Source organism: Musca vetustissima, unplaced genomic scaffold (assembly GCF_032173495.1).
Source record: "Musca vetustissima isolate MV318-11 ecotype Yass unplaced genomic scaffold, APGP_CSIRO_Mvet_v1 utg25311, whole genome shotgun sequence".
Lineage (NCBI taxonomy): Eukaryota > Metazoa > Arthropoda > Insecta > Diptera > Muscidae > Musca > Musca vetustissima.
Window position 1 is genome coordinate 27,026 of NW_026888785.1, and position 26,424 is coordinate 53,449.

Sequence of the window (26,424 nt, forward strand, 5' to 3'; positions counted from 1 at the left end):
TGCCATCAGCCATACCCCATAAAAAATTCAAATAAAAATATATCCATTTTCAAATTATATTTTTTATAGCATGTAAAAAAATCCACATAATTATTAATTATTAATTCTATGCATATTCTCTAAAGGAAATATGGGTCTATCTCATTTCCTTTTGCCTGTTGCTAACATAACGGTTTGTAACAACAACGATAAGGACCCATATTTCCTTTAGAGAATATGCATAGAATCAATACAAAAATGGGTATAAGTCATAGATTTTTCAACCGATTTTTTTTTATTTTTACCATTTTCGAAAGCTATATTAATTTTCTTCCCCGTAATATAATAAAAATTATATAGCTTGATATCATAATTTCATCGTACAGTCCGAAGAAAAATTTTGTCATTTTATGCGTATTTTTTCACATTTCAACCGCTGTAACTCTTGTTTGAAAAGAAAAATTGTACTCTTCGAAAGAAAAAAAGAATAATATAAATCCGTTATAAAGTAAATATGTATTCGAGTTTCAAATTGAAAATCCATGAAACCACGTTTTTCTCTATATTTACCGTTATAAAATTAATTTTCGAAGTGACCCAGAAAAACCAAAGGTATTTTCGTGGTCCAGAGACTCCAACTAAACAGAATTGGTACATTAGAACCCCTGAAAAAATTTTTTGTTATTTTGTAGCACAGTGTTATTAAGTCCATGTGAACCAAAACTACGTGAAGCTATCGAAAAATCATAAAAAAGGTTTTAGAAAATTTATGTTTTTTGACAGTTGTGCGATTATGAGTATAATTTTGCTGTTTTTTGTATTTTATCTCATAGTAGAATTTGTAGATCTAATTAAGAGGTAAAAAATTGCTGAAGAGTGAAAGTCTATATCAAGTAGTTCACGTCATATAAGTCCATATGACGTGAAGCAGTGAATTCCGACTGCAAGATTTTCACCACGTTTTTATTGAATTTTAGTAACATCAATGCGTTGTTGAAGTGTTTATCGTTTCCTACTTATCAAATTTCGAAATTACTATTTAAAATACCAAAAGTGCAAACACTGACAATAACTCAATATTGAACGGCCTCAAAGAAAATACACGTTTTCTCCTTCATAAGTAACATTTCCCTCTAAATTGGCAACACTGTTTGTGTCTTTTGTCTCCTCCATTTAGTTGACGTTAATTTTAACACCGGCCGGTCGCGTTTTCTAGTCGTCTAACAAAATCGTTTAAATTAAGTGTAATAATTAGTTAAAACCCTATAATAAGTGTATAATATTATAACTGGATTCCCAAATAACAGATTGATTATAAAATATAAGTGCTTTCGACTGTATTAAGTGAAAAATAATAGTTTTTTCTTAACATACAACCAAATGCCAATTCGTTGATATTTTTGTGTTATTCTGTGTTTGTTTCTCCACCATGTCTAATGAGAGGGAGAGAACAATTGCATGCTCGTTTTGTTGTTATTGTACGTATTGTAAACGTGATCTCTCGGTCAGTAATTTGTTATTGTTGTGTTACGATAATGGTTAGAGAAGCATTTGAAAGAGTAATGGTTAAAGCCAACAATATCTATCCTGTAACTTCATTTATTAAAAATATTATTTCGTGAGACGGAAGCTGCAATTAATCAAATGTGAAGAGAATGGAAATCTAATCAGACTCCATCCGTTTCCTTTTGTTTTTAACTTTGTCTGGTTAACACATGCGGGAGAATATTTGAAGAGATAATTTCTTAAGAGAAAATAAAAATCAGTGATTCGTTGTTTTGTTGACTTTTTAAAAAATCAGTGTTGAGCAGAACCAATTAAGAGTGTGTGAAAGTTTAACTGAGAGATAATCATTAAAAAGGCTTACGAAAAGAGAAAAAAATAAGATGTAATAAAAAGAAGGGACATTCTTTTTATTTTTTTCAACAAACTTTAGTAGGTCTTGCAAAAACTTTTTTGAAATTGTCAAATGTGTGTATTTAAAAACTTATAAATTTTCGAATCGACACAATACCTGTTGTCGTTTAAATAAGCTTTGCATACGCATAATAAAAAAATTGATTTCTCGTCTAGATTAACTTTTAAATCGATCGAGTTAAATACGCAGCGCGAGTGCTTTAAACAGTTGTAAGAACACATAATAATTTAATAAAATATGAAATTCGTGTGCCACGGTGATATATCACCGCAAATAAAGGGTGTTATTCCATGTGTGCTGCTAGTTTCACAAAAATGTACGGTTTCTCATTTACTCTCCTAGCATTTTCTCTCTGCACACCTCTAATCTAAAGCAGTGTTGAATAGAACTAAATCGAGGGTAACTGTGGGGGAGCGTAAGTGAGAGATCGTCGTCAAAAATGAGTCATTTTAAATACGTGCTTAGCCATCAACGCTATCGTACTATCGTACTATTTTGTGCATTAGTGATAAAAATATTACATTTCTTTCATATCATGACAGCGACATCTACACCTCACAAATTACACTAATGGTGTTGCTAGGTTACTGTACTCGCTATTATCATGTTATCGAAACATGTTGGGTTTTTGTCTTCGCTACAATTATGTTATCGAAATTGTCTGTACTAAATAGATGGCAGTGTTACCAGATTTCAATACGTTGATGTTTATTGTACTGTAGGCTATTCATTCGACCAGTAATAGCGTCCGACCGAATAATTTAAAATAGAGGAACTTCGGGTAATGTTGACTAAGTGCATATTAAATAATGAAGTGTTTTTTAATTAATAAATAAAATGTTATTATTTTTATATCTGAACATGATCATTCTAACTTAAAATTAATGAATTAAAATAGTCATTATTTATATAAATTCAATACAAAAAATAATTATTGTTAAACAAAAGCAATTCCAACCTCACAGTGAAAAGTATCCACCGGTCTTATTCACACTATAATGGTTAAAAGTCAATCTTTTCATGGAATATCAAATTAAATTATCCATCAGAAATTTATTTAAATTTACTCGATCTGCTGTACAAAAAATTATATTGAGGCTCAAACCGAGACTCGAATTTGCAATAAGCCGAAAACCAGCGAGACAAATATTTGAATATATAATTATCCAAAGATAAGTGCACTGGAATTGGTAAGTTGTTTGGGTCGGATGGACCAAGTATGGTATGGCGCATGGCGAATAAAGCCGTGGTCCCTAAGCACAAAATTCCGACCGTAAAGCGCGGAGAATGCTCTGTAATGGTATAGGTATGTATGAGTGCAGCCTGAATAAGATTTATTATTAAAACGTGCAAAGAGATAATTTGAAATGTATTGCTGAAAACATGAGAATGGCCACAAAACAAGTCACATATCGTTCGTGTATGTATGCTTTAGTTTGTCCTTAGTCCAGATTTAAATCGTATGGAGAGTTTATGGAGTATTTTAGAAAAAATATTAAGAGCCAAAACATCTCAAGCATACGAAGTCGGAAAAATGATGTACAAGTATAGCCATCTTACAAGAAAAAATTGGTAAAATCTATGCCGGCGAAATTGAAAGCTGTAAAAGGAACCATGGGTCTATCTCGTATCCATGGACCTTTTTGAGAATATGCATGGAATCACCGTCCATTTATTATCCGAATGAGATGAAATTTGGCACAGCTAATTTATTTGCCCCAACGACGAACCCTATTGGTGAAAATCGGTTTCGATTCAGATATAACTCCCATATATACTATCGTCCGATTTTTAGCAAATGGTGCACTAAAGAGCCACATTTAGCCCGATTGGCACAACATTTTACACTACGTACTGATGTACCAATTAAGAGCCTATTGTACCCTTATATGTCTATGCTTGGGCCGATAAAGCTAATCTTCGAACTTGACCAGCTGGCAGACAAAAGACAACTCTGTGCAAAATTTTGGCGATCTATCTCAATTTGTTCAGAGGGTAGAGTGATTAAAACAGACAGATAGACAGACATACTTATATCGTCATAGAATTTTACTCTAATCAATAACATAGGTATATACTTCATAGGGTCGGAAATGATTATTTCGATGAATTACAAACGGAAAACAAAATGAATATACCCTCCACCATAGTAAGGTAAAAATACCCGGTACCCGGTTATTTGTCGTACGGTTAAGTCGGTTCACATTTAGACAAAGGGTATCATATAGTCGGCCCCGTTCGACTTTACTAATTTCCTTACTGGTTTTATTATATAACACCAAGAGGATACACTGTAAAAATTCACGCCTTTGTTAGTATTGAAAAAATGTCTTTAAAAATCCACGCCTCTGTTGGTATTGAAAACATATTTGTGTTGGTATTGGAACGTTTTTCTTTGATAATTCACGCCCCTGTTGGTATTCAAAAAATATATTTTTATTTATACTTACTGCTTTCTTCATAATAAAACTTTATTTTATTTTGATTGTCATTTTCATTCATATATGAATGAATTAAAATCATAATTTATTTAAAAATATTTTACAACAAAACAAAAAATAAATAGAAAAAAAAAATAAACAAGTTTTAAACTAAAAATAATTTAAAAAAATAGTAACAGTAAAACTTAATTTATAAATAAGTACTAATATATGAGGACAGGCAGTATCGTATTGTAAAAAATACTAAAAAGATCCATAGTAATGACTAGGTAGATTGTAGATTTGTTCATTTTTTATTGTTGACTTACACTTATTTGTCAATTACCGATCTTGTTGTCTCCTTTCTCATTATTTGAAAATAAAATTGTATGTACATAAAATATGCATATTAAATGTATATACATGGTAAAAGAGAAAATAATATTTAAATAAATCAAATGTTTTTTTCTAATCAGATGACAATCACAGTTCGTAGTAAAAAAAGAAACTAAAAGAATATTGTGGATTAAAATAATAATAAAAATAATAGATAATCTCATATGATGAGGTTGTTTGTATGTTCTGGGACATAGTATTTGTAAGTACAAAAATTGTGTTAGTAGTTTATCTTTGGATATATGTTTTCTTTTTAATGTTTTTTTTTTATTTTCTTGTTTTCTTAATGTTAATTAATTAAAATTTACAAAAACACACATATACAATACTTTATATAGTACAATAATAATTGTGAAGAAATTGTATGGCGATTCAGTCTACTTGAAAATGTCATAATTGATGACGAATAATAGCCAAGCAATGCCAATGAAATCAAATCCTAATTATTCCAATATAGACTGACATTGACATAAGCATTTGGTTTTGTTGTTGGCGCGATGCAGTATGGACTCTTGCTATAAGGTCGTATTGTCAATAAAGAACACTACCTCGAAGACATTCACTGTTTGTGCGAAATAATTCGTCAGGTAGGCACAGAATTGTGGAAATCCGATGATGGATTTTGCACCATGATAACATGATAATAAGACCTGTTTAAATGACGATTTGTGGTAGTTTAGTTGTTCCGAAGTTTGTCCGACTTGCCTGATGTTTAGTTTATAAAATATGAGTCTTTTTGATGGTACACTAGTTGAACTTTTTAACCTTTTATACTCTCCACCACGATTAGGACATTCCAAATAGCTATAATCGATCGAGGGTTCCAGGAGAAACAAAATACAAAACTACAGACACTCACGTTGGGCTCTGTTCAAAACCGTATCAAAACTCCGAAAAATATCGACATTAGGAACTTCAGTTTTATGGTGACTAATTAAAACAGTCGACCAGTACTAGATTTTGGATAGAGAAGTTTGACTCCCAATAATTTACAGTAAATTTGGATTAAAAACGAACCCAACACCCCTAATATACCGAATATTGGGATGTACCGTTATATGGGACCTACACCAAACTGATATATCCCATTTGTTACTTAAGAACATGCAACATTTTGCGGAAGGATTTAGGTGTTAAGCCTTTCAGGCGCATTCGCGGTTAACATTTGCTTGAAATAATCTTCAAACGGACCGTACTATTAATTCAAATATGCCCCGTTTTGTTGTATTATTTGTTGCCGTTTTAAAGGTAACTTCATAATGCGTTTCTCATAGAAGTCCTGCTCTCTATTTGCAAAAAACTCGATTTCCACAATTTTCCCTAGTTACCAATTATTTGTCATTAAAGGAATTTAGCAAGAAAAAGAAGATGCATGGCGGATACATTAAAACTTCCCCACCAAGCTCCCGAAGTTTCTGGGGAGTCACTGTAGTTGTGTGTGGCCTAGCGTTGTACTGGTGGAACACGACACCACTCCTGTTGGCCAATTCTGGTCAATTGCTATCGTCAAACGGTTCAGTTGTTGACAGTAGAGATCAGAATTTTGCATTTGGCCATATGGAAGAAACTCATAATAAATAATCCCCTTCCAGTCCCACCAAATGCATAGCAGAACCTTCCTGGTCAAGACTTCCCTGTTGGAAATTCGTTCCATCCCATTTTTTCTATTATTTTGTGAGGCACCCAAACATCGAGCTTCTTTTTGAATCTAGCTTTGTGTAAATGGTTTAAAACAGTTTTATGCTCGATTTTTAGCTCCTGGACGATGTTACGACTGCTAACATGCCGGTCAACTTCGATCATTTCTCCGATTTTATCGACATTTTCCACGACTTCTTTTACCCCAACCTAATATTTGCGAGTTTGTTCCTAATTCTGTTCGTCTTCTCCGACCCTTTTCATATATACTGCTATATTTTTTTATTATTTTTTAAAAAAATGTAACTTTTATGGTTCTGCTCCGATCAAACATACAATTTCTTCTGAACATTTTTATGTGTTTTTAAGGCAAGTTATTTGTTTCGAGAGCCTAGTACACTCTGGCCAATTTGAATGACAGTCTAAAAGGATTTTTCCTTTATCATGAAAGCAAATTGAAGATTTCATTTTAAATTTTAACGACCATTGTTAGATGGTTCCGATTTTAAAAGAGGGTGAAATTATCTAAATTTTAATTTTTATAACTACGATTTTTCTCAGATTTTGAGATTATCAGTTTTGTAGACAGTATATTCTTATAAAAAAAAATTAAAGAAAAAAATTAAATTTAAAGAGACCCTCATTCCTATTGACCAGTTTGTGTTTTTGACTCAATAATTCTTATTTCCAATAATTATGGAAATGAAATTCAATCATTTTTCTCTTAAATCTAATTTACACTTAGAAACTAAAATAAATGAGTTTTATTTTCTCAACTGTATATTTTTTTGTATTTTTTTTCTGATAATTATGAATTTTTGTATGAAAATATTAGTTTTGAAAAAAGTGCAACGGCCACGAGTATATTATGTATGTGAGAGTAGTGGTTTTCTATGCATTGATGTGTTGTGTATTTTCTTAATAATAATGCCTCCTTAAATTTTGAGATATTTTTCTTGTTTTTTGGTTTTTTTATAAATGTCATGTTGTCATTAATTGACAACATATAATATATCTATGTATTTAATATATACACCGTGTATGTACATATATATGTATATTAAATTTTTTTGTTTTTGGTTTACCAGTCTTCATCTTCATTAAATTCCGATATTTCCAAACGGAACGGTGTTTGTATATTTTTCAACTGACGATGGCAGGTACGACCCAAGGGATTGTGACGCAGGTCGACCAATTCCAAATTATCACTGGTAATAATTTCATCGGTATCGATTTCTGTACGAAATTGAGGAAATATTTTAATTATTATTTTATTATACAGTTGAGGCGTTATTAACGTGTATTATTATTATTTTTTTTTCTGCTTACCAATTATGGCATTATGACTGGCATCCAATTCACGTAGTTTAGGGATTTTAAATACCACCGGTGGTAACACAATAAATGAGTTGTGTGAAATATTCAATTTGGCCAAATTATTGAGATCTGCCAATTCATCGGGCAATTTGCTCAAGTGATTGTGTGATAGATTTAAGTCTGTAAAGAGAATAGGAAATAATATATTGTAAAAAAGGGATCGAATGGAAAAAATGATGTACGATGATAAAAAAAAACGATTTCGGGTACTCGATTTTTGTATTTTCTCTGTTATGTTGGTACACACGTCAATTATACCGGCCATTTCGGATTGACAATTTTTTAGACAGATACGGGGATATCCCTTTCAAAAGTATGGGACTTGAATTCGGCATCTGTCAACTATCTCAAAACGCACAGCTATTATCAAAACCTACTACAAAAATGATAATTATGCCACATATCATGCTACATCTAGATCCATATAAAGTTCTGCTGACATCGTAGATACGTGAACTTTTCTTATGGGGTTTCGCGAAATATAAGATAAAAACAAATTCCCATGGATATCGCTCAGGCGCTGTCGAACATCATTAACATCGATCCAAATTACCTCGAAAAGGTAATGAATCATGGTGTATGGCCGCGACCTTAAAATCAAAAGCCGAAAATTCAATACCGAAAAAAGCACGTCAAGATCGGTCAAATAGGGAGATTTTGCTCACTTTTTCTTCTAATGCAATGTGATGGTTCATCTTGAATTCTTGCCTCAAGGTCAAAATCAAAATAGAGCTGGTGACTGTACGAAATAACGCTTTTAGATGTGTTTCGTGTATTGAAGAAAAAACTCCTGGCAGGTTGGAATTATATCTGAGTATGATTAAAGGTAGTTTAATGGATCAATGTAGATTTTTATTATCTGGTCTAAAGGTCTCTTTTTTTATCAGACCTCGTATGTTTTGATTCCAATTTCACTCACCTGTTATCAATGTGAATTTCAATGCAAATTTTGGTGAAATCTTTTTTATCACATTGCCACTGAGATCACAAGTTTTTAATTCTGTGTTGCGCATTAAATGATAGACGGCATCAGGTATTTGCATCAGCTCGCATTCGGAGAGATCTGCAAAGAAAAAAAATACGAAATACTATTAAATTATTTACAATAACAGCTGTTATAAAAGTATAAAAATTAATATTCCTTAAAACAAATGTACAGTGTTGTCATTACCCTTACAGAAGGAAAAAATATTCAACGCTGATACCCATACAGGTCAATTGAAAAGTCTGAGTCCTACCGGCTTTAATGTACTGATTACGCAGAGAAACAAAAACTTTTTATGATTATTTTCATAATTTACGTCATAATAAATTTGTTTGACTACTGCTTCTATTGCTAACAACCATCGACTTTCCACTCACTCGATTGTGAGTAGTTTCGCATTCCATTGTTTCTTTGTTTCAGACACTTTTACCGAGTGGTACAAAATTCGCACATGTGTTTTCCAAACTATTTCGATATAAATGCTAAATACAATGTATCAAACATTTGTTGATAAGAAACCGAATTTTTAACATGGACCGATTTTTTATTATATGGTTGTTCTAATGACGCAGAACATTAACATTGTAAGTAAATAAGGAGTAAGTAAACAAGGATAAAATACGAATTATTTTTTTCTGTGTACTTTTATTCCATCCTTGAAATTGTAAGTCTCGGCTAAGAACTCTACATTACACAAAAACTCCATTCTTTCGGGATCTGAGAAAAGAAAAAGATTCTGCAGGGACCGGATCGGGTCATAGGGAATTAATTTTAAATCCTATTTATACAATTTTGCCATCGTATTCAATTATATGTATATATATATATACGAATATATATATATATATATTTCTTTTTTGGCCCAATGACGAATCCTGTTGAAGAAAAACTGGTTCAGATTTAGATATAGCTCCCATATATATTTCCGGCCAATTTCACGTGTATGAAAAAACAAACTCTATTTTTTTTTAATGAAGAAAACATCAGCTTTGAAGTGAAAACGTAATTAAAACATCGCGAGATTTTTTATTTTATTGTTGTTTATTTGAAGAAAAAAATATATTAAAAAACACTTATATATATTTTTCATATCTTTGGGTCCACCAAAGATGCTACATATATTCGATCGACAGAATTTTGAAACTGCGATTATCGATTCCTTAAAGATTGGCAATAATAAAAAATATGTTTATTTATCCCTTCAAATATAAAATCAAAGACTACTAGGCAACTCTGCTAGTAGCTCATTTATGTTTCTCACTCTCTAGCATGAGTTGTTTGGCGAACATATGTTTTTGTACATTAATACATACATATCTACATATTAAGAAAATAAAAATAGAACACATTACGGTCTAAAAAATATATAGAGGGCTTATTAAATATATATTTCGTTATACTAAATATTATTTTATGAAATAATTAGTTATAAATATTTTTTTGTTTTAAATCAAAATACTTTACCTAGATTTTGTGTTTCATTGGCTATGTCACAGCGTTCTACAACTTTAACCACTTGATGAGCCATTTTTATGTATTTCTTTAAGACACCTAAAAGATATTTTGCACCACAATAACGAAGAAAAATAGAATATGTACAGATGGAGGTTGTATTTATTTTTTTTAGGTCTGTCGTTTCTTTTTTTTGGGTTCACCTTAACCGAATTCTGATAAACAGTCAGACTGGCATGCGATCACTTTACCGCTTAACAAAAAACTAAAAGTGAGGGGCAATGGATGGATGAGAATTGTTTCCCTCAATGTGGTTTTATGAATGAGGGAGCAAGAATTATCTAAAACAATATTTTTATAATGAGAGAAAGAGCGTGTGAAATAACAGTGGTGGTGGAATTTATAGCAAGATAATTATTTTTTTTTTTAGGATTTGAAGTCAGAAATTTTATGTAATTTATTATTTTATAAAATTGATTAATTACTGATGGTCTGATTTCGAAACGATTTTAGTATTTTTTTCGATAACATAAAGGAAAGATTGTAAATTTTGGTATATTTATGGAAGTTCAATAAATATTCAGATATACTATATATTTTTTATGTATATTGGAAATAATATCAATTTAAAATTATACTCTTATGAAATATTATTTAATTAATATACTGCATATTTAGCTTTTAACTTAAAATCCGACTACTTAATAAATTTAGTTAGTGTTTTGGTCTTTTTCGTTGATTAACATCCAAGTTTTGTAAAGGTTGCCGGATTTTCACGGTTAAGTATTATGTATATTTGTAAAAACTTCGTTTTAACCGAATTAAAATAAATGAAACTGGAAATTTGGATCGAAGAATTAGTTCTTTATAAGACAAGTTCGCCGTAGTTCGATATAAGAGGTAAGATTTGTATGTCTTAAAACTTCGGGACCGGGAAATGTGTTTGCTATAAAGAAAGCTCGTTATAAACGGTGTTAGTTATAAGCATATATTAATGATATGATTACTAACTATGTAAAGTATAACATATCCAACATTTTCCATACTATGCCACTGACTGAAATTAATGAAAGTAAAAGTACTGCTCTTTATTCCACCACATTTCAATACTCTTCTCAAAATTAAAATTTTTGTGAACCCAAAAAAAAAACACGCGTTCTCTTAAATTTCGATTTATTTTTTGTTTCATTTCTTTTTCTTTAGCAAACCTTCAAACCAATCTAATTTGCTGGTGGTATTTTGGGCCATATTTTTGGGGCAATTATTTTTTCTTCACTTTTTGTGCGTTAATTTTTTTTTAATTTCACTTTCTTCTAGAATACTCGGTTTTACAATTTTATCTTCACGTTAATGTCTATTTAATATTATTTATCAATTCGCATCGTTTTCTCTTTCACGCGTTAATGCATACTGCAATATTTTCAACAATAATTAATTTAACAAAAAAATGAAGACGAACCGGCCACACAATTGAGGACGAAACATATCTCTTTTGTGTGTTTCGATGTTTCATCCTCACAAATTTGCAAACCTAAGATATTTAAGAGAGAAACAAAGCTTTTACAGATTTCAGTACACAGAGAAAAAAATGCAATGGTGTTTATAGGACTGTATTGTGATTGATTTTATTAAGAATTAGTAAAAATATTACATGATTTCATATCAAGTAACAAAGTCCCTAAGACAAATCGATCGGCACTTCTATATGGCGGCCATGTAGATTGCTGGCCGGAGAAAACGATATACCAAACTAGAGGTATTCAGTATGAACAATTCGGCTAGAACCTTGAGCATTCCGAAAATTACGCGTGATCTTTGTATATGGGCTATGTGGAAACATGGACTTATATTGAAAAATTCCGTTCAAGGGGAACTATATTGATCGTTTTTGGTAGGACGAGCCCAAAATATTACATTAGAGCCAATTCGTTTGAAATACTTCCTGAAATGGAGTAATCGTAACGTATGTTCAATCCCAATCATAAATACCGTGAGCTCTATAGTGATTTCAATAAACAGGCATGGCAACACCACCTTATGGAGGATACTATAATTACAGTCATTCAGTTTTACAAGTAAAGATGTCGTTAAGTTCGACCGAGCCGAACCACGTGGTACACATTCAAAATGTCTTAAATCGGTCAGGACCTTACATACGACAATTCCCGGGTTTATCCCTTTAAAAATAAACCTATACGCCCATAATACAAATTTTATCATTTTTCAAAAAAACGCCTGGGTTCATTTGATTCGGTAAATATTGGCCGATCTTCATCAAAACAGTCATGCATATTTCTTGGTCAGATCCCCTTCCTGGTGAAAATTTTTGTGGTGTTCGGGTCAAAATTGTGGCCTTTAGAGCGACCAGAAAAACAGACAAAACCGATAATTACCAATAACAATAAGGGTCTTCATTAGCCGGAACACGACCTATATGCAACATTTCGTGGCGATTAGTCCATGACTGTGACCTGTATCGTGCTTACAAAATCGACTCAGCTAGTTGCGATAAGCGACGTTACAAATTCTTGGGACCACACAAAGCCATAATATAACCAGTGAGCGGAGCAGTATAGACGGACGGGGCCGACCATACGATACCCTACAAGACTACCACATAACTCTAACTTTCTGCGGATTTTTTATTCCGAGCCTGGGCAATATTTCTTGATATTTGCACCGTCTTGTCCGATTAGAGTTCAACAGCACCTCTTGCTTACAATGACATATTTTCCGAATATTACTAATATTCAGTACAGCCGCCCCTCTAATTACTTGTCCAGATTTACTAAATAATATCTGAATACATAAGCACCTGTAAATATTTGCGTGTAACTCCCACATCCGAGTACATACCACAATATAATTGGTACCAATTAAAGGCCAACTACTCCAATAATATAATATTCTGTTTGTAATACCGGAGTGTAACTTCAACATACTGAAAATCGAACGAGACATTTTGGCGAGAAAATGCGTTGGAAACCTTAAACAATATAGAAAATTGGACAGGATATATGAATGATTTCGAAATACTATCTCAAAGAGTCGATGGAAAAACGTTGCTAAATTTTTAACCTCTAACTTAAATATTGCGAACTCTACCGTGATTATAACAGACGGGCGGGCATGGCTACCTCGAGATATAATGTTATTCTGACAAAGAAAATATACGTAGAGTCTGCGGGGAATATTTTAAGATGCTGCCAAAGAAACGACAAGTTTAATATTCCCATCAACTTATGTTGGAGTCCATAGTTACAGACAATCAGGTTTAAAACTGTACTGGAAATTCAAAATTCAATCGAAAATTAGGCGGGACTTTGGTATGAGAACTATGTACAACATCGACATATATTTAACATTTCCTGGGAAGAATTTTTTTTATTTAACAGTAATCTTAGGTGACTTAATCAGTGGATAGTGTGTTGGACTACCAACCGAGGTGTCCCAACTTTGAATACCAGCAGAGGAGAAAATATTATTTCAAAGTTGTTTTCAAATATTTATAAAATAAGGCTTACATCCCCCTCCATATGAAATGCTCCCGACGCCCCTAACAACCAACATCAACGTCAATGCATGATAGCAATGACAGCAGATTGCAAATAAGCAAGGACCCCAACCACTGGGCAAAATGCAAGCAGGCATTATTTCTCGGGAACGATAGATGACAGCCCCATTGACTAGGACAGGCTAAAACTTTACTTAGCTGGAATACAACAAAATATTAATCGAGTAAGATCGAGAAGCTTTGTGGAAGACATTATAAGAGAATAATTATTTCAGTGGCTATATTTAAAAAAATCTATATCTAATTCTGAGTCGATATTCTTGTATCAAATAAATCTCTGAACTAAATGTCATCTTGGTTCAGAGATTTATTTGGATGATAAATGAGACCTGTACATTGTTTATAGTAATACATGGACCAACAGGTAGACCGATTCCACCCAGGAAGTGGGTACCCATACCCACTCTCGTTTCGTTTTTCATGTTACAAACATATGCATAAATATATAATAAAAATGTGGTGTACGATAGGATATATATATATATATATATATTTAATAAGTATTTTTTGTTAATATTTTGCATTCCTCCCCAATGAGTTTGGCATATTTTCTTTCAGTGCATAAAGCTCTTTAAACATTTATCATTCAAATTTTATCCATGTAAAAATATTAGCTTTTACACTCGAAAAAATGTGTTAGTCGTTCCTCTACAAATCGCGCATCATTTGCCATGAGTCATAATCAAAACTGACCGATACACACAATTCAGGTCGTTACACTTAAAGAAGTTCGTACCTAGCTATGGTTGTTGTTGTTTGGAATGCTGCCAAAAGTTGTTTTCTTTCATTAACAAAAGAACGCAAAATGCCACAATGCAATGGAAAACAGCAAAAATAACAATAACTCTTGAAAACAAGTGCAGAAATCAACTTCGTATTAAAAAATTAAAAAAAGAGAAAAAAAAACAAAAGCAGTACCAAGCTAACTGAAAGTAGGAAGTACAATGTATGAATGCATGTACATATGTACGTATATATACTTGTATGTATAAATCTGTTAGATTATGTGGTTTTAAAAATGTTTAAACATTAACTAATTGCTGGTTGTGTTTCTTGTAATCGACAGACAGACCGACGGCAGCAATAAATAATTGTTCACACCGTTTTTTGAGGGGGAGAGGGTTTTTTCTTAACACTTTTCTTACGGGACAATGTGCACCGAGGTGTGCTGCTGATAAATCATTGTACTTAATTATTGTTTAAAACGTATATATTTAATTATAGATACTCGAAAGATAAAAAAGTAAAACAAACGTTAATTAAAAATTGTCAATGACTGTCCGCCAAAAGTGACAGCATGGCACGCTTTTAGCAAATTATATGACATATATATATATATATATATATATGTATATATATAGTAAATAAAATAATTAATGCCAAAAAATGATGGGGAAATTCTCAAAAGAAAACACGTTACTCGGAAGCATCTTTAGAATGACTTTTCATTTTCACCTTCTTTGTTGGCTGCGGGAGACATCATCGGCATTACCAATCCCCCCAGCAGACAAAGAAATCATCACGAGAACAAAATCGAAACAAAAAAACACCCAATGCAAAGAAAAAAATCATTAATCACTTGTGTGAGAAAAACGTTTTTTTTGTGTGGAAATTGTCATAAACTTGACGTCAGACATACAGTCTGCTGTGTCCGGCAGGCCATAAGCGGCCTTTGTCTTTCTTTGGCTAACAATAAAAATTAGCACATCACGGGGATTTCTAGAAATGCAAAAAGGAAAATGCGTATATTTTTCTTTGATTATTTTTTTTCGTTTTTTTGTAAAAATTTTGAATTGTTGCCAAAATTTTTTGGGGCTTGTTTGTATTTCACAAATTTTCTCTCTGTTTGGTAAAAATTATTAAGTACGTCGTAATTAAATATAAAATGGGCATGATTTTTCGTTTCTTGTTTATAATTTTTTTGTTTTATAGAAGCGAAAGAAGGCAATAGAATAATCAAATGAGCAATAAAGTGGGTCAGATGTGTTTATTAAAATATTAATACATTGGTCCTACCATATAACGACATTGTCTATATTAGTTACTATTCAATACGAGGTCTGATAAAACGAACAGTTATTTTAATTTTGTTATAAAAGTATTTATTTATTCTGCAATAACTATCATGAGCCCTTCATAGTAATTCCTATCAGATATATTACACTTATGCCAGCGATTAATTTTCGAAACAATACCTTGGATATCCAATTAGCTTCAAATGAATTTTACAAGACTACAAAATATTGACCCCTTGTGCGGGAGGTACCAGAAAGAGAGGGCCGAAGGTTCCCATTTTCGGTTTTTATCTAGTCTAGGTAAAGACAATAGGTTAATTTTTAATTTTTACAACAATTTTTATCATTTTGTTTAGGAGGTACCAGAAGCAGTGGATCGATATTTCCATCTTCGAACTTTAACTATGTTTGGAAAAAAATATTACGATGTGTAAAGGTTAGATAAAATCTGTTACCCCCTTCGAGAGTTATCATGCACACCAACCGGTCAGACAGACGGACGGTCCAAAGAAACATGGCGTCTAAAACCATGAGGCTCTCGTTCATTAAGCCAAATCTTAAAAAATATCAACCCTTATGGACTCTGTTTCCCTAGACAATTCTTAAAAAATCCACGCTTATGGGGATCTTGTCTCCTAGAAAAATCTTTAAAACCCCACGCTTGTGCTCTCTGCAAAAATCTTTAAAAATCCACGTTTATGGGGTCTAGAAAAACTTAAAAAAATAACTCGTATGGACCCTTTAAATTACATTCTGTGGCGAAAAATAGTTTTTGTTTTAGAAAACACTTTGTATTCGATATTGTGAAGGTGTAATATGACATTCTGGGTTCTTAGAAGGTGAAACCAATCATTGATATGGATAAATTTGTTGTTCGGCATTTTAAAGTTCTTAGACACAGGTCCCAAAGGAAAAAAACTGTAATTTGGCATTCCGCGTATATGAAGAATGACATTTTGAGGAGACATTCTTATTTTTTCAATGGTCTGGTCCACTCTAATACATATTAAGGGAATCCCCACCATTCTCGATTATATTATGTTTATTATATTTGAACCTACAACTTCTCAAGAATGTCTCCTTAAATTTTCAAAAACTTTCGATTTATTGTGGGCAAGTGGCAGCGACAGCGTTTCCTCTAAAAATTGTTTTTACAATTGGCGGGCACGATAACTAAAAAATTTCAATCCAATTGGTTTCAAATATTATTAAGTTATTTTGGACCCATATAGCTATCGAATGAAGTAGGATAAATGTAAACGTTGAAGATCTACTTTATTTTCTAGATTTTCCAAATAATACTTTTCCTAGTCCCGCCATTTTGTCAATTTTCGAACGAAGTCAATAATCCTAGTTCATAGCAGAACTAGGTATGTACTATTTCTGATTGCGTTGGAATTTTGAGATTCGGATGTTTCAATGATCAACAATCGCCGAAGAAAAGGACTTTTCATAATTACAAAAAAGGAACAAAACAACACCAAAAACGAATTATTTTCTTCTCCTTTAAGTCTTCAATGTTATGAGTCTTTAGCATAATGTAAAATTTAATTTTCACAACAAACTCATTGTTTCTCTCTATTTTGTTTATTCCGTATTGACTCTGAACTGAATTGAACCAAACCCATTTTGTGTAAACAATAAAAAGAAAGAATTATGACCCGAACAACAAAAGGAGAAAACACCTAAATGCGAAATGAAAAGAAAATGCGTTTTACTATTTTGGCCTTCGAGAGCAGAAAACAAACAAAGGAAAAAGATCAACGGCATATTAATATTAACACATTTATTTAATTTTTATGGGCACAGTATTTATTTTGCATCGCAAAAAAATAATAACGGAAAAATAACAATTTGATCATTTACACATCCATTTGTATGTGTATATTTTTCATGCCTTACATGCAGCTGAGAGACGGAAATTTTATTTAAAAAAAGCAATAGTCACATCACGAGGATATTTACGTCTTTTAACAAATCTCCCACTATTTGTTTCCCCTCGTTAGATATTTTGTTTGTTCCATTTTGAAATTGTGTCAAAATGGAAGCGCCTTGTAAAAAAATGATCACTTACAGACGAATTTTCCTGTACAAGACAATAATCGCTCGTAATATGAAAAATCATAAATAGCCGTTGTTACACACAAGTGTTTTCACTTTTAATAACGACACGGCCTATTATCATGCACACATTTTTTGTCAAACAACGACATTATAATTTATTACTTGTCTTTTGTTCTAAATTTTGTTTTATAAATAGATTGTAGCAATAGTTGTTGTTATTTATCATTTGATGTATTAAATGCGTTTCGTTGTTGTTGTTTTAGATTTCCCTATGTCATTATGATCACTAGACAAACAATCAAATGTCAATGTTCAAAAATTTATGTTTGGTGTTCTATTTTTAAATGTGTGTGGTTTTCATTTTAATTAGAACAATGTTTGGGGTAGCCCAAACAATGGGTTATCGAGGCTAATGAACTCTTGTATATGATCAGTTGGTGGTATTAAATGAAAAAAGTTATTTGTTTTTTGTATATTGCGGAGATTTTCAATTTCATTCACATATAAATTATTACAAATTAATATTTTTTTAACAAATGCATTCTTCCTGATATACAAGAGCGATATTTATATATTAGGTCCTGCTATATGATGAAGTTATGCTAAAATGTAGTCGATGATGGGTCGTGAGAACTACGCAATTTGATAATTGCTCAAAAAGGCTCGTGTCAATTGGTGCAATTTTTTTTTTTTTTTTTTGGAAAAATTGGATGTGATGCGGATCTATGCATGACGAATTGTGGATCTATGCATATGAACTTGAAACCAATCTGACGAGCCAAATCCAAGAAAAATTTTGACCATAGGTCATACGAGAGGCAAAGGTGAACAGAAATGTCGCACTGTAAACCAAACAGCATATGTTAATCGACTACGCCGATGACATCGACATAATGGGTCGAACATTGCGAGGGGTAACATCATTTGAACAAATTGAGAAGGAGTCTGCCAAAGTGGGTCTGGCAGTAAATGGAAAAGTTTATTTAACCGAGATGATTCAAATTTTCTTATTGAGGGGAAAATATTCCAACTATATTGGATCAATATTGGGACCACTTTTGCTAGAGCCTCACTTTTCCGTATTTTGGTAATTTCAGACATGCTTCTTAACCGATTTGTCTTTATTTTGATATTTTTGGTTATCACTGGGTGGTAAAAATTCCAAGCAAAATTTATAAAAATTAGTGGATTTTTGGATATAGCGCTCATATAAAGGTTCAGTCCCTTTTTAGGTATTTTTATGGCCTGAAAAAGGAACTTCAAACCGAAGTGACTATATCATTAGCACTACGAATTCTCAGAACGTTTTCAATATAGAACCATGTTTCTACATAGCCCTGATACAAAGGACGCGCATAATGTTCTTTATATTCAATGTTCATGGTTTATTTTCCAATCTTAGTGTATGTAAATTGGTATTTCGTTTTCTCCTGGTCGCAATTTACTATTGCAGAGTTCTTACATAGAAGAACCGATCAATTTTATGCATTGTAAATGTCTATCTCTTTTTGGAGGGTATACAAAGTTCGTCCCGGCTAACTTAACAACGTTTTTTACATGTTCGTCATTTAAATGTCCAATCATATGACAATGGACGATATAAATGATTTTTTATTCAAATTCGATTCGTTGTCAATAACTTCATAATTTGACCTTGCAACTTCAAATTCATTCATTCAATTTTATTGTTATGTTTTTTTTTCAAATAACGATAACAAATAAAAGAAATCAAAACATTGGAGTGTCACGAAAAAAGGGAAGGCAAAAATCGAAACAATAAAAGAAAGTAAATGACAGATTACTTTGTTTACACTGTGACTTATGAATACAATTAACTAATTAAATAAAACAAAAATACAACAGAACACAAATACACACACGGTCATGATAAGATAAAAGCGAAAATTCCCAACGATTTTCCCCCAAACCACCTTCAAAGCAATAAAAAACTAACCACAAAGAAATTGCGTTGTAGTAGGCCATGTTCAGACAATTGAAAGCAAATAGAAGCCAACCGACTTTAATAAGTCGCAGTTTTGTTTAAAATTGGGTCATTAAAACGTCATTATACGATTAACGCTTTAACATATGAATGAATGGCTGAATGAATGAAGAAATACTTGTGGCAACAGCTGTTTGGTGTCAACCGAATTTCAAAACATGATATTATTTCTGTTTTTGTTATGTTTTCAAGTGCTACGAGTATTTAGGTAAACAAAAGTTATGGTGATAAGATTACCTTGTTAAAAAATGTCTCTTGTTTACATGTTGTTGCTGTTTTTTGGTGTTAACCTTTGTTGTAGTAATTAATTTGTTTAATATCATAGAAATAAAAACCGGTAGTTAAACCACAGCTGATGATGAAATAAAAGAATCAAAACAAAATAGCGAAAAAGTAAAAAACAAAATAAAAATAAAACGAGTGTAGTAAACGCAATTATGGGGTGCACTTACGAGTACAGCGACATGTTACAAGTGTTTGTCAATTACATGCTTTAACTTTTTTGAAAAAGTTAAATTTAGGAGTGTTCATAGGTTGATTTTAGGTAAATCTTCTGCGGTCCGAACCTCAAAAGGAACTAGGGTATTCATTTAGTTCAAATTAAAAATATTTAAGCAGTAGCTTGTATGTTAATTCATTCGATATATGAAAAGTGGATCCGGCAACCAATATCACGTATATATAAGAAAACATAAAAACATAATTAACCAGTGTTACGGAGTCAAACAACTTTTAATTTGACTCCGACTCCAAACCCGATCCGACTACTAATTACTACTCACAATCTAATGAGTAATCAGTATGAAAAGAACGAATGTAGGACAGGACCGATCACTTTAGTTGGATGAAAGATGAACTATCAGGATTTATGTTGCAACAAAAATGTAGCATGATTGTTACACCATTTACGATTTTTACATGAAATTATATATGGAAGCAATGTAAGTATCGGCCAAACAATTTCAGATATATGCTCGTTTGAAGGGTAACATTTCGCAGTAAAAAAAAATATTTCGTTGTTTTTTTTTGTTTGGAGCATTCAGTTGTGAGTTACAGGGTGTTAAAATTTGAAGTTGACAAATTTTTTATTTTCAAGATTTTAAATGGGCTGGTAAATGAATACCAATGCTTCTTAATGTTTGTAACTTTGCACATATATATTTGAAAATTTAAAAAGGAAGAAAAATATTTTGACCACAAGCTATGTTAAAAAATAAGGAAGATCTTCACCGATTGGCTTTATCCAAAATTTGGGATCGATTCGATTATTAGTTTTTGAGTTATCGTGCCCGCCATTCGCTTCGAGAAAAATGCGTTTAACGTTTGAGAATCACTCTTGCCGTCCGTTGGTGCTGACACAATAAATCGGCTATATCTTCAAGAGTTCTTGAGATTTTCACTTTTCGCCCTAACAAAGGCGAAAAGGCTAGCCAAGCGGCCAAAAATGTGAATAGTGTTTATGGTTCCGATACTGTAACAGCCAATTTTGTAAAATTTTGGTTTCGTAAATTCCGTTCAGGAATTTTTGATAAAATCGGAAAAATGATCGAAGTTGACCGGCACGTCAGCAGTTGTAACAGGAGCTAAAAATTGATCATAAAACTGTTTTAAATCATTTAAAATTGATCAGAATTGGCCAACAGGAGAGGTGTTATGTTCCACCAGGCCACACACAACTACAGTGACTTGCCAGAAACTTCGGGAGCTTGGTTGGGAAGTTTTAATACATCCGTCATACAGTCCGGACTTGACACCATCTTTTTCTTGCATTGCAAAATTTCTTTAATGAAAAGAAATAGGTATCTAGGGAGGATTTTGAAAATCGACTACAAGAGTTGTTTGCAAATAGAGAGCAGGACTTCTATGAGAGAGGCATTATGAAGTTACCTTTAAAATGTCAAAAAATCATACAACAAATTGGTGCATATATGGCCCAAACGGGCATTCAGAAGCATGTTAAATAAAGTCCTATAGTTCATACATAAATAATGGATTTCTTTTTTTCCCAACCTAATTTTTCTCCAAACTAATATTAGTCCTACCTTCAACCAAATCGGCTGTAATTTGGTATTATGTGTTCGCATTGTGTAAAACATATTCTTATAAATACTGCTCCACTTTTTAGGGTAGCCCCCATATAACGGAACCCCTAATTTAAATTTAAATAATTTTTATGCCCATAATAAAAAAGTTCTACCGGCAATTTCCACCCACTCTATTGAATTTATTATCTTTCTTGCAGAATCGTAATCAACGTCCCCGTTTATTTCATAAACCCACCGCTGTAAAAATAGGATCTCTGGCCAATAGCAGGGAAGTAGAAAAAGATCGAACATTACGACTTATTTTTTTCTTTTTTCTTGGTATTTGCTGTTAATTTCAATAAGAAAATACATTTCTTAATGGAAATAAACATATTTTCCTGGAAATTTTCATGGTATAGTTATGATATTATATTATGTCAACAATTCTTTAATTGTTTGTAAAAACCTCCTTTATCTCTAAAGAATTATTTCTATAAATACAGGTCTATCACCTCTTATCTGTGTATTATTTTTGGTCTCATGGCCTTGGTTTAACTGACGTTTTCTCCTTTTTGTTGCTAAATTGTCAAAAATTATTTCCGTATTTTTACGAAAACAACTTCATATTACAAATTGTATAATATAATTATTATTCTTACACTCTTATATCAATATTATCTAATAACATATTAATAATCATATTAATTTTTTGTTTTGTTTTTTAAACAAAAAGTTATACACTTTAACAATAAGTCATTTGTTCGATATAATAACTATAAATCACATTGCAAAACTAATTACATATTGGTTAATTGTTATTCGCGAACAGCGAAATAGGTTATCGGCTAAAAAGTTTGGCAAAAACAAAAAAATAGAATAAATTATAAATTCAATTAAATCCAAATAATGTCTGGACGAAAAGAAAAATAAACTGTGCTAATGTTGTAACACAATTACCAAGAAAGTAAACCAAAATTACGAAAAAACAAAGCCCCAAAATTCCCATAAATAACATGGGTTAATTACATTAACGTGTATGTAGTAATAACTTTCATTTGCTAGCCAGCTAACCAACTGACCGCAGTAAAAAAGCAAAACTTTACAACAATTGTGTTATATTTTAGATTTTATATAATTACTACAAAATAATACATACACACATATGTACATTACTTGTTAATTTTTAATTTTGACGTTTTTAGTGGAAATTTATTCTTTTAGATCGTTGCAATGATTGTTGTGTTTTTTTGTTTCAAAATTTAATTTCTTTTGTTGAACGAAGTGAACTTTTTTATTTTTCCGCAATTAAAAATAATAACAATTTCCAAAGCCTAACACACTCACATCACTTGAAAGTGGCGCATTTTTTGTTAGTGTGTTAAAAACACGAAATTTAGTAATATGTTTAAATTTTTTATTTTATTTTGACTGCTTGTCTGTCTGGTAGTTTAGCTGTCTACCAGCCATCAACGTTTTGGTTTCTTGTAGGCTTAGCTTCGTTGCGCTAATAATCATTATCACCCAAAAGCAAATGTTAAAATATCATCATCGTCTGGTGTTAATGTAATAATAAATTGTAACTTTAGTGGTTATATAAAGTCGGTCATATTAAGTCCTAACGTGATTCATACTTATATGAAAATAAGGTGAAACTTGTACATAAAATCCATCTGGACTTTTTATGGAACTATTCTCCATCATTCAATTTGGAAAATTCGGCTAGGACCTTGAAAATACCTGGACTATATTGTAATACGGACTTATATATAAAAATTATTTTAATACTAAAATTGAGTAACTACGGCTGATAAATCAAAGTAACTGGGTACTTTATACGGGTACTATACCCTGGGTACTTTATACGGGTACTATACCCAAAGATTGAACGTTATTTGCAAATTTTGGTAGGACGATTTTCAAAAAAATTAGGAACCTAAAATACAAAAATATATAATTACAGAATATATCAAAAATGTATTGTACTGTTATATGAAAGCTATATCAAAATGTGGACACATATTGATCATTTTTGGTAGGAAGATTTAACACCTAAAATATCAAATAAGACCCAAATCTTATCAACCGATTTGCTTAAAATCTCGAAAATACCCAATAATGAGGGATACGATTATAACGGATCAAACCAGATGTTCTACTCAATAAGAATCCACAATATAAAACTACAGATAACTTAGTGACAAAACGTAACCAAAATTGCCATAAGTACCGAAATTAAGGAGATACGTTTATAACTGTTCTATCCTACAAAGTGGACGAATATTGAAATTTTTGTTGGAAGGAAGGATTTGCTATTCGATGAACAACCTAATTTCTATTAAATATGTCTGTCATTGATGCCATCCTCCTAAAACGACATTTTGTGGCAAATGTCGGTAAATAATTGAAAACCTCTAAAAAATCAATAAATTTGAAATTAGTCTTTATTGTACCTTTACTCAAAATTGAAGACCATATTTTCCAGTATTTTGTTGGGTCTACAAATTTCATGTGTTCAGTGACCTATTGTAAAATTTTCCGAAGAACAGTTTTTCTATTGACATTATTCTTCTATAGTCACATTTTGTGGGAAATATCTGTCAATGCAAACTCTCCCCTTTGACCGACCTAAATCTGGAATATTGGTTTGAGCGCATGACCTATCTATGACCTGCAGAATGGCTTGAAAATCTGGTCATCTTCGTCCTCAAAATTTTAGCTAATGACCGGAACCACCATTTGATGTCTGCGAACGTAAGTTGTCTTAGCGAAGACACGAATCACTTGCATTACCCTGTGGTTCCCAAAGGGTTAATTGTAGAAATTAATTTTACACGATTTAAACGACGAATCTGAAAAAATACAATATATTTGAACAGATAGAAGCTACTAAACGTAAACTAAGTACCAATAGCTAAGTTTATCTACCAGGACGACCGTGAGGAATCTGTGTAAAAGTCCCATATTGCGCAAAAACTGAAACCGATGCAGTATGGAGGTCTCGGGCTGGACTTTCAGAATATATACACCATCCCTTTGTGGTGGAACTACTAAAAGGAGTGTACCGATAATCCATTTTCAAGCAGTATACACCGGATGGAGTTAGACGATATCCCCAATCTTCGAACTTGATTTAAGTGTAGAAAACATATAACTATGTGCGAAATTTAGATGAAATCGGCGACACCATTTGGGAGTCATTGGGCACAACTTCCGCGCAAACAGAAATTTTTAAATCGACTCTATGTTGTCTGAAATGGATTTGGTCCAAATCTATTGGTGGTCTAAAACCAAAAATCTTTAATCTGTTTTTATAAATAATAATTTAATTAGACAAAAGCACACAGCAACGAGTTCCTTATTTCATAGAGATATATAATTTGTATTCCACCATTTTATTTTTTTGCAAAATTTTTGCCCGAACTTACCCAACATATTATTTTCTTTGGCATCTTCGCAGCGTCCGACAACACGAATAACTCCTCGGCCAGCTACTGGGGAAAATGTGACAATACCACCAATTCTGGCAATATGGGGTGGGACCCGGGGATCTTCCACCAAAGGTAGATCGACTGTGTTATTATTTCCATTATTATTGTTGTTGTTATTATTATTTCCGTTATTACCGTTACTGCCGTTATTGGCAATATTGGTGATGTCGTTACCGAAAGGACGCATTTTGATAAGATTTATTTATTTTTTTTTACAAAACAATTTATTGTTATTATTTTCTTAAATGTTTTCACTTTTACTATTTCACAATTCTTATTACAAAGAATTTTTAAAATAAACACAAATTTGTTAAATTTTTTTTCTGATCTTTTTAAAATTATATTGCACTTTAATTAAGTTTGCCTATAAAACATTTGCACTGGTTATTTTATTTAATTTTTATTTTTTAAATAAATAATAAATATTTTTTTTTATTTATTTTCTTTTTGTTTTTCAGTTACAAACCGCTTGGTAAGTCTTCCGTTTTTCAAATGTTCCAAAAGCTCTTGCATCAGCTGTTTTTATACTGCGCAAAACAAAAACAAAAGAAAGGAAAATTTTACAGCGACAACAGAGAATGGAAGAGCGTCCAAAACAGAAAATTGAGCACAGACAAAAAAGAAACAAAGCATGACCATTGCGGTGACGCTCATTTGTATATCTTTTGCCGTGGTGTCGATGCAACTCTGAACTTATATTTTGTGACCATGTGTAAATAGCCGGTGAGAAACGTAAATCCACTGACAAATTAACAGATGAGAGCGTTTTTGTAGTCATCCATTAAAATACGAATTGCCTTCGGTGTTGAAGTATCTGATACTTTAACGTATTGGGTTCTCTCAAATGATCTTGTTTAGGGTTGTCATATACTGTAAAAATTACATATTAATGGGAAAGCATAAAGTTCGGCCGGGCAGATCGTTTTATACCCTCCATTGCTGTCAGGAGAAAAAAACAGTAAGGAGAGTAGTAAAGTCGGGCTGGGTCGACTATATGATACCCTGCACCACAATGGGTGTATTCTACATTTGAGGGACGTACCACTAGGGGAGACTAGGGCACCTTCGGCACTTTTTGTTTAGAGCTCTATA

General features: G+C 32.1%; 1 protein-coding gene across 3 annotated transcripts; it reads right to left on the reverse strand.

The window, feature by feature from the left end:
• Nucleotides 1-7,416: 7,416 nt before the first annotated feature.
• LOC133336600 (leucine-rich repeat-containing protein 20) lies at nucleotides 7,417-25,545 on the reverse strand. 3 transcript variants are annotated; one of them, XM_061544881.1, is made up of 5 exons: nucleotides 11,374-11,414; nucleotides 10,178-10,264; nucleotides 8,648-8,791; nucleotides 7,681-7,848; nucleotides 7,417-7,587 (listed from the first exon to the last, which is right to left on the reverse strand). In XM_061544881.1, the coding sequence occupies exons 1-5, from the start codon at nucleotides 11,411-11,413 to the stop codon at nucleotides 7,433-7,435; spliced, it is 594 nt and encodes a 197-aa protein (XP_061400865.1). In that variant the 5' UTR covers nucleotide 11,414; the 3' UTR covers nucleotides 7,417-7,432. The 3 variants fall into 3 exon arrangements, with proteins under 3 accessions (XP_061400865.1, XP_061400866.1, XP_061400864.1); XM_061544882.1 differs by lacking the exon at nucleotides 11,374-11,414 and adding an exon at nucleotides 10,369-10,450; XM_061544880.1 differs by lacking the exons at nucleotides 10,178-10,264; nucleotides 11,374-11,414 and adding an exon at nucleotides 25,270-25,545.
• Nucleotides 25,546-26,424: the final 879 nt, after the last annotated feature.

What these genes read in the sequence shown, in the direction of transcription:
- LOC133336600 (XM_061544880.1), bottom strand. Translation starts at nt 25,519, where the DNA reads ATGCGTCCTTTCGGTAACGACATCACCAATATTGCCAATAACGGCAGT. An exon ending in GAAATTCACATTGATAACAG is followed by an intron (nt 7,849 to 8,647) that starts GTGAGTGAAATT and finishes TTCTCTTTACAG; the next exon opens with ACTTAAATCTATCACACAAT. An exon ending in CAGTCATAATGCCATAATTG is followed by an intron (nt 7,588 to 7,680) that starts GTAAGCAGAAAA and finishes AATTTCGTACAG; the next exon opens with AAATCGATACCGATGAAATT.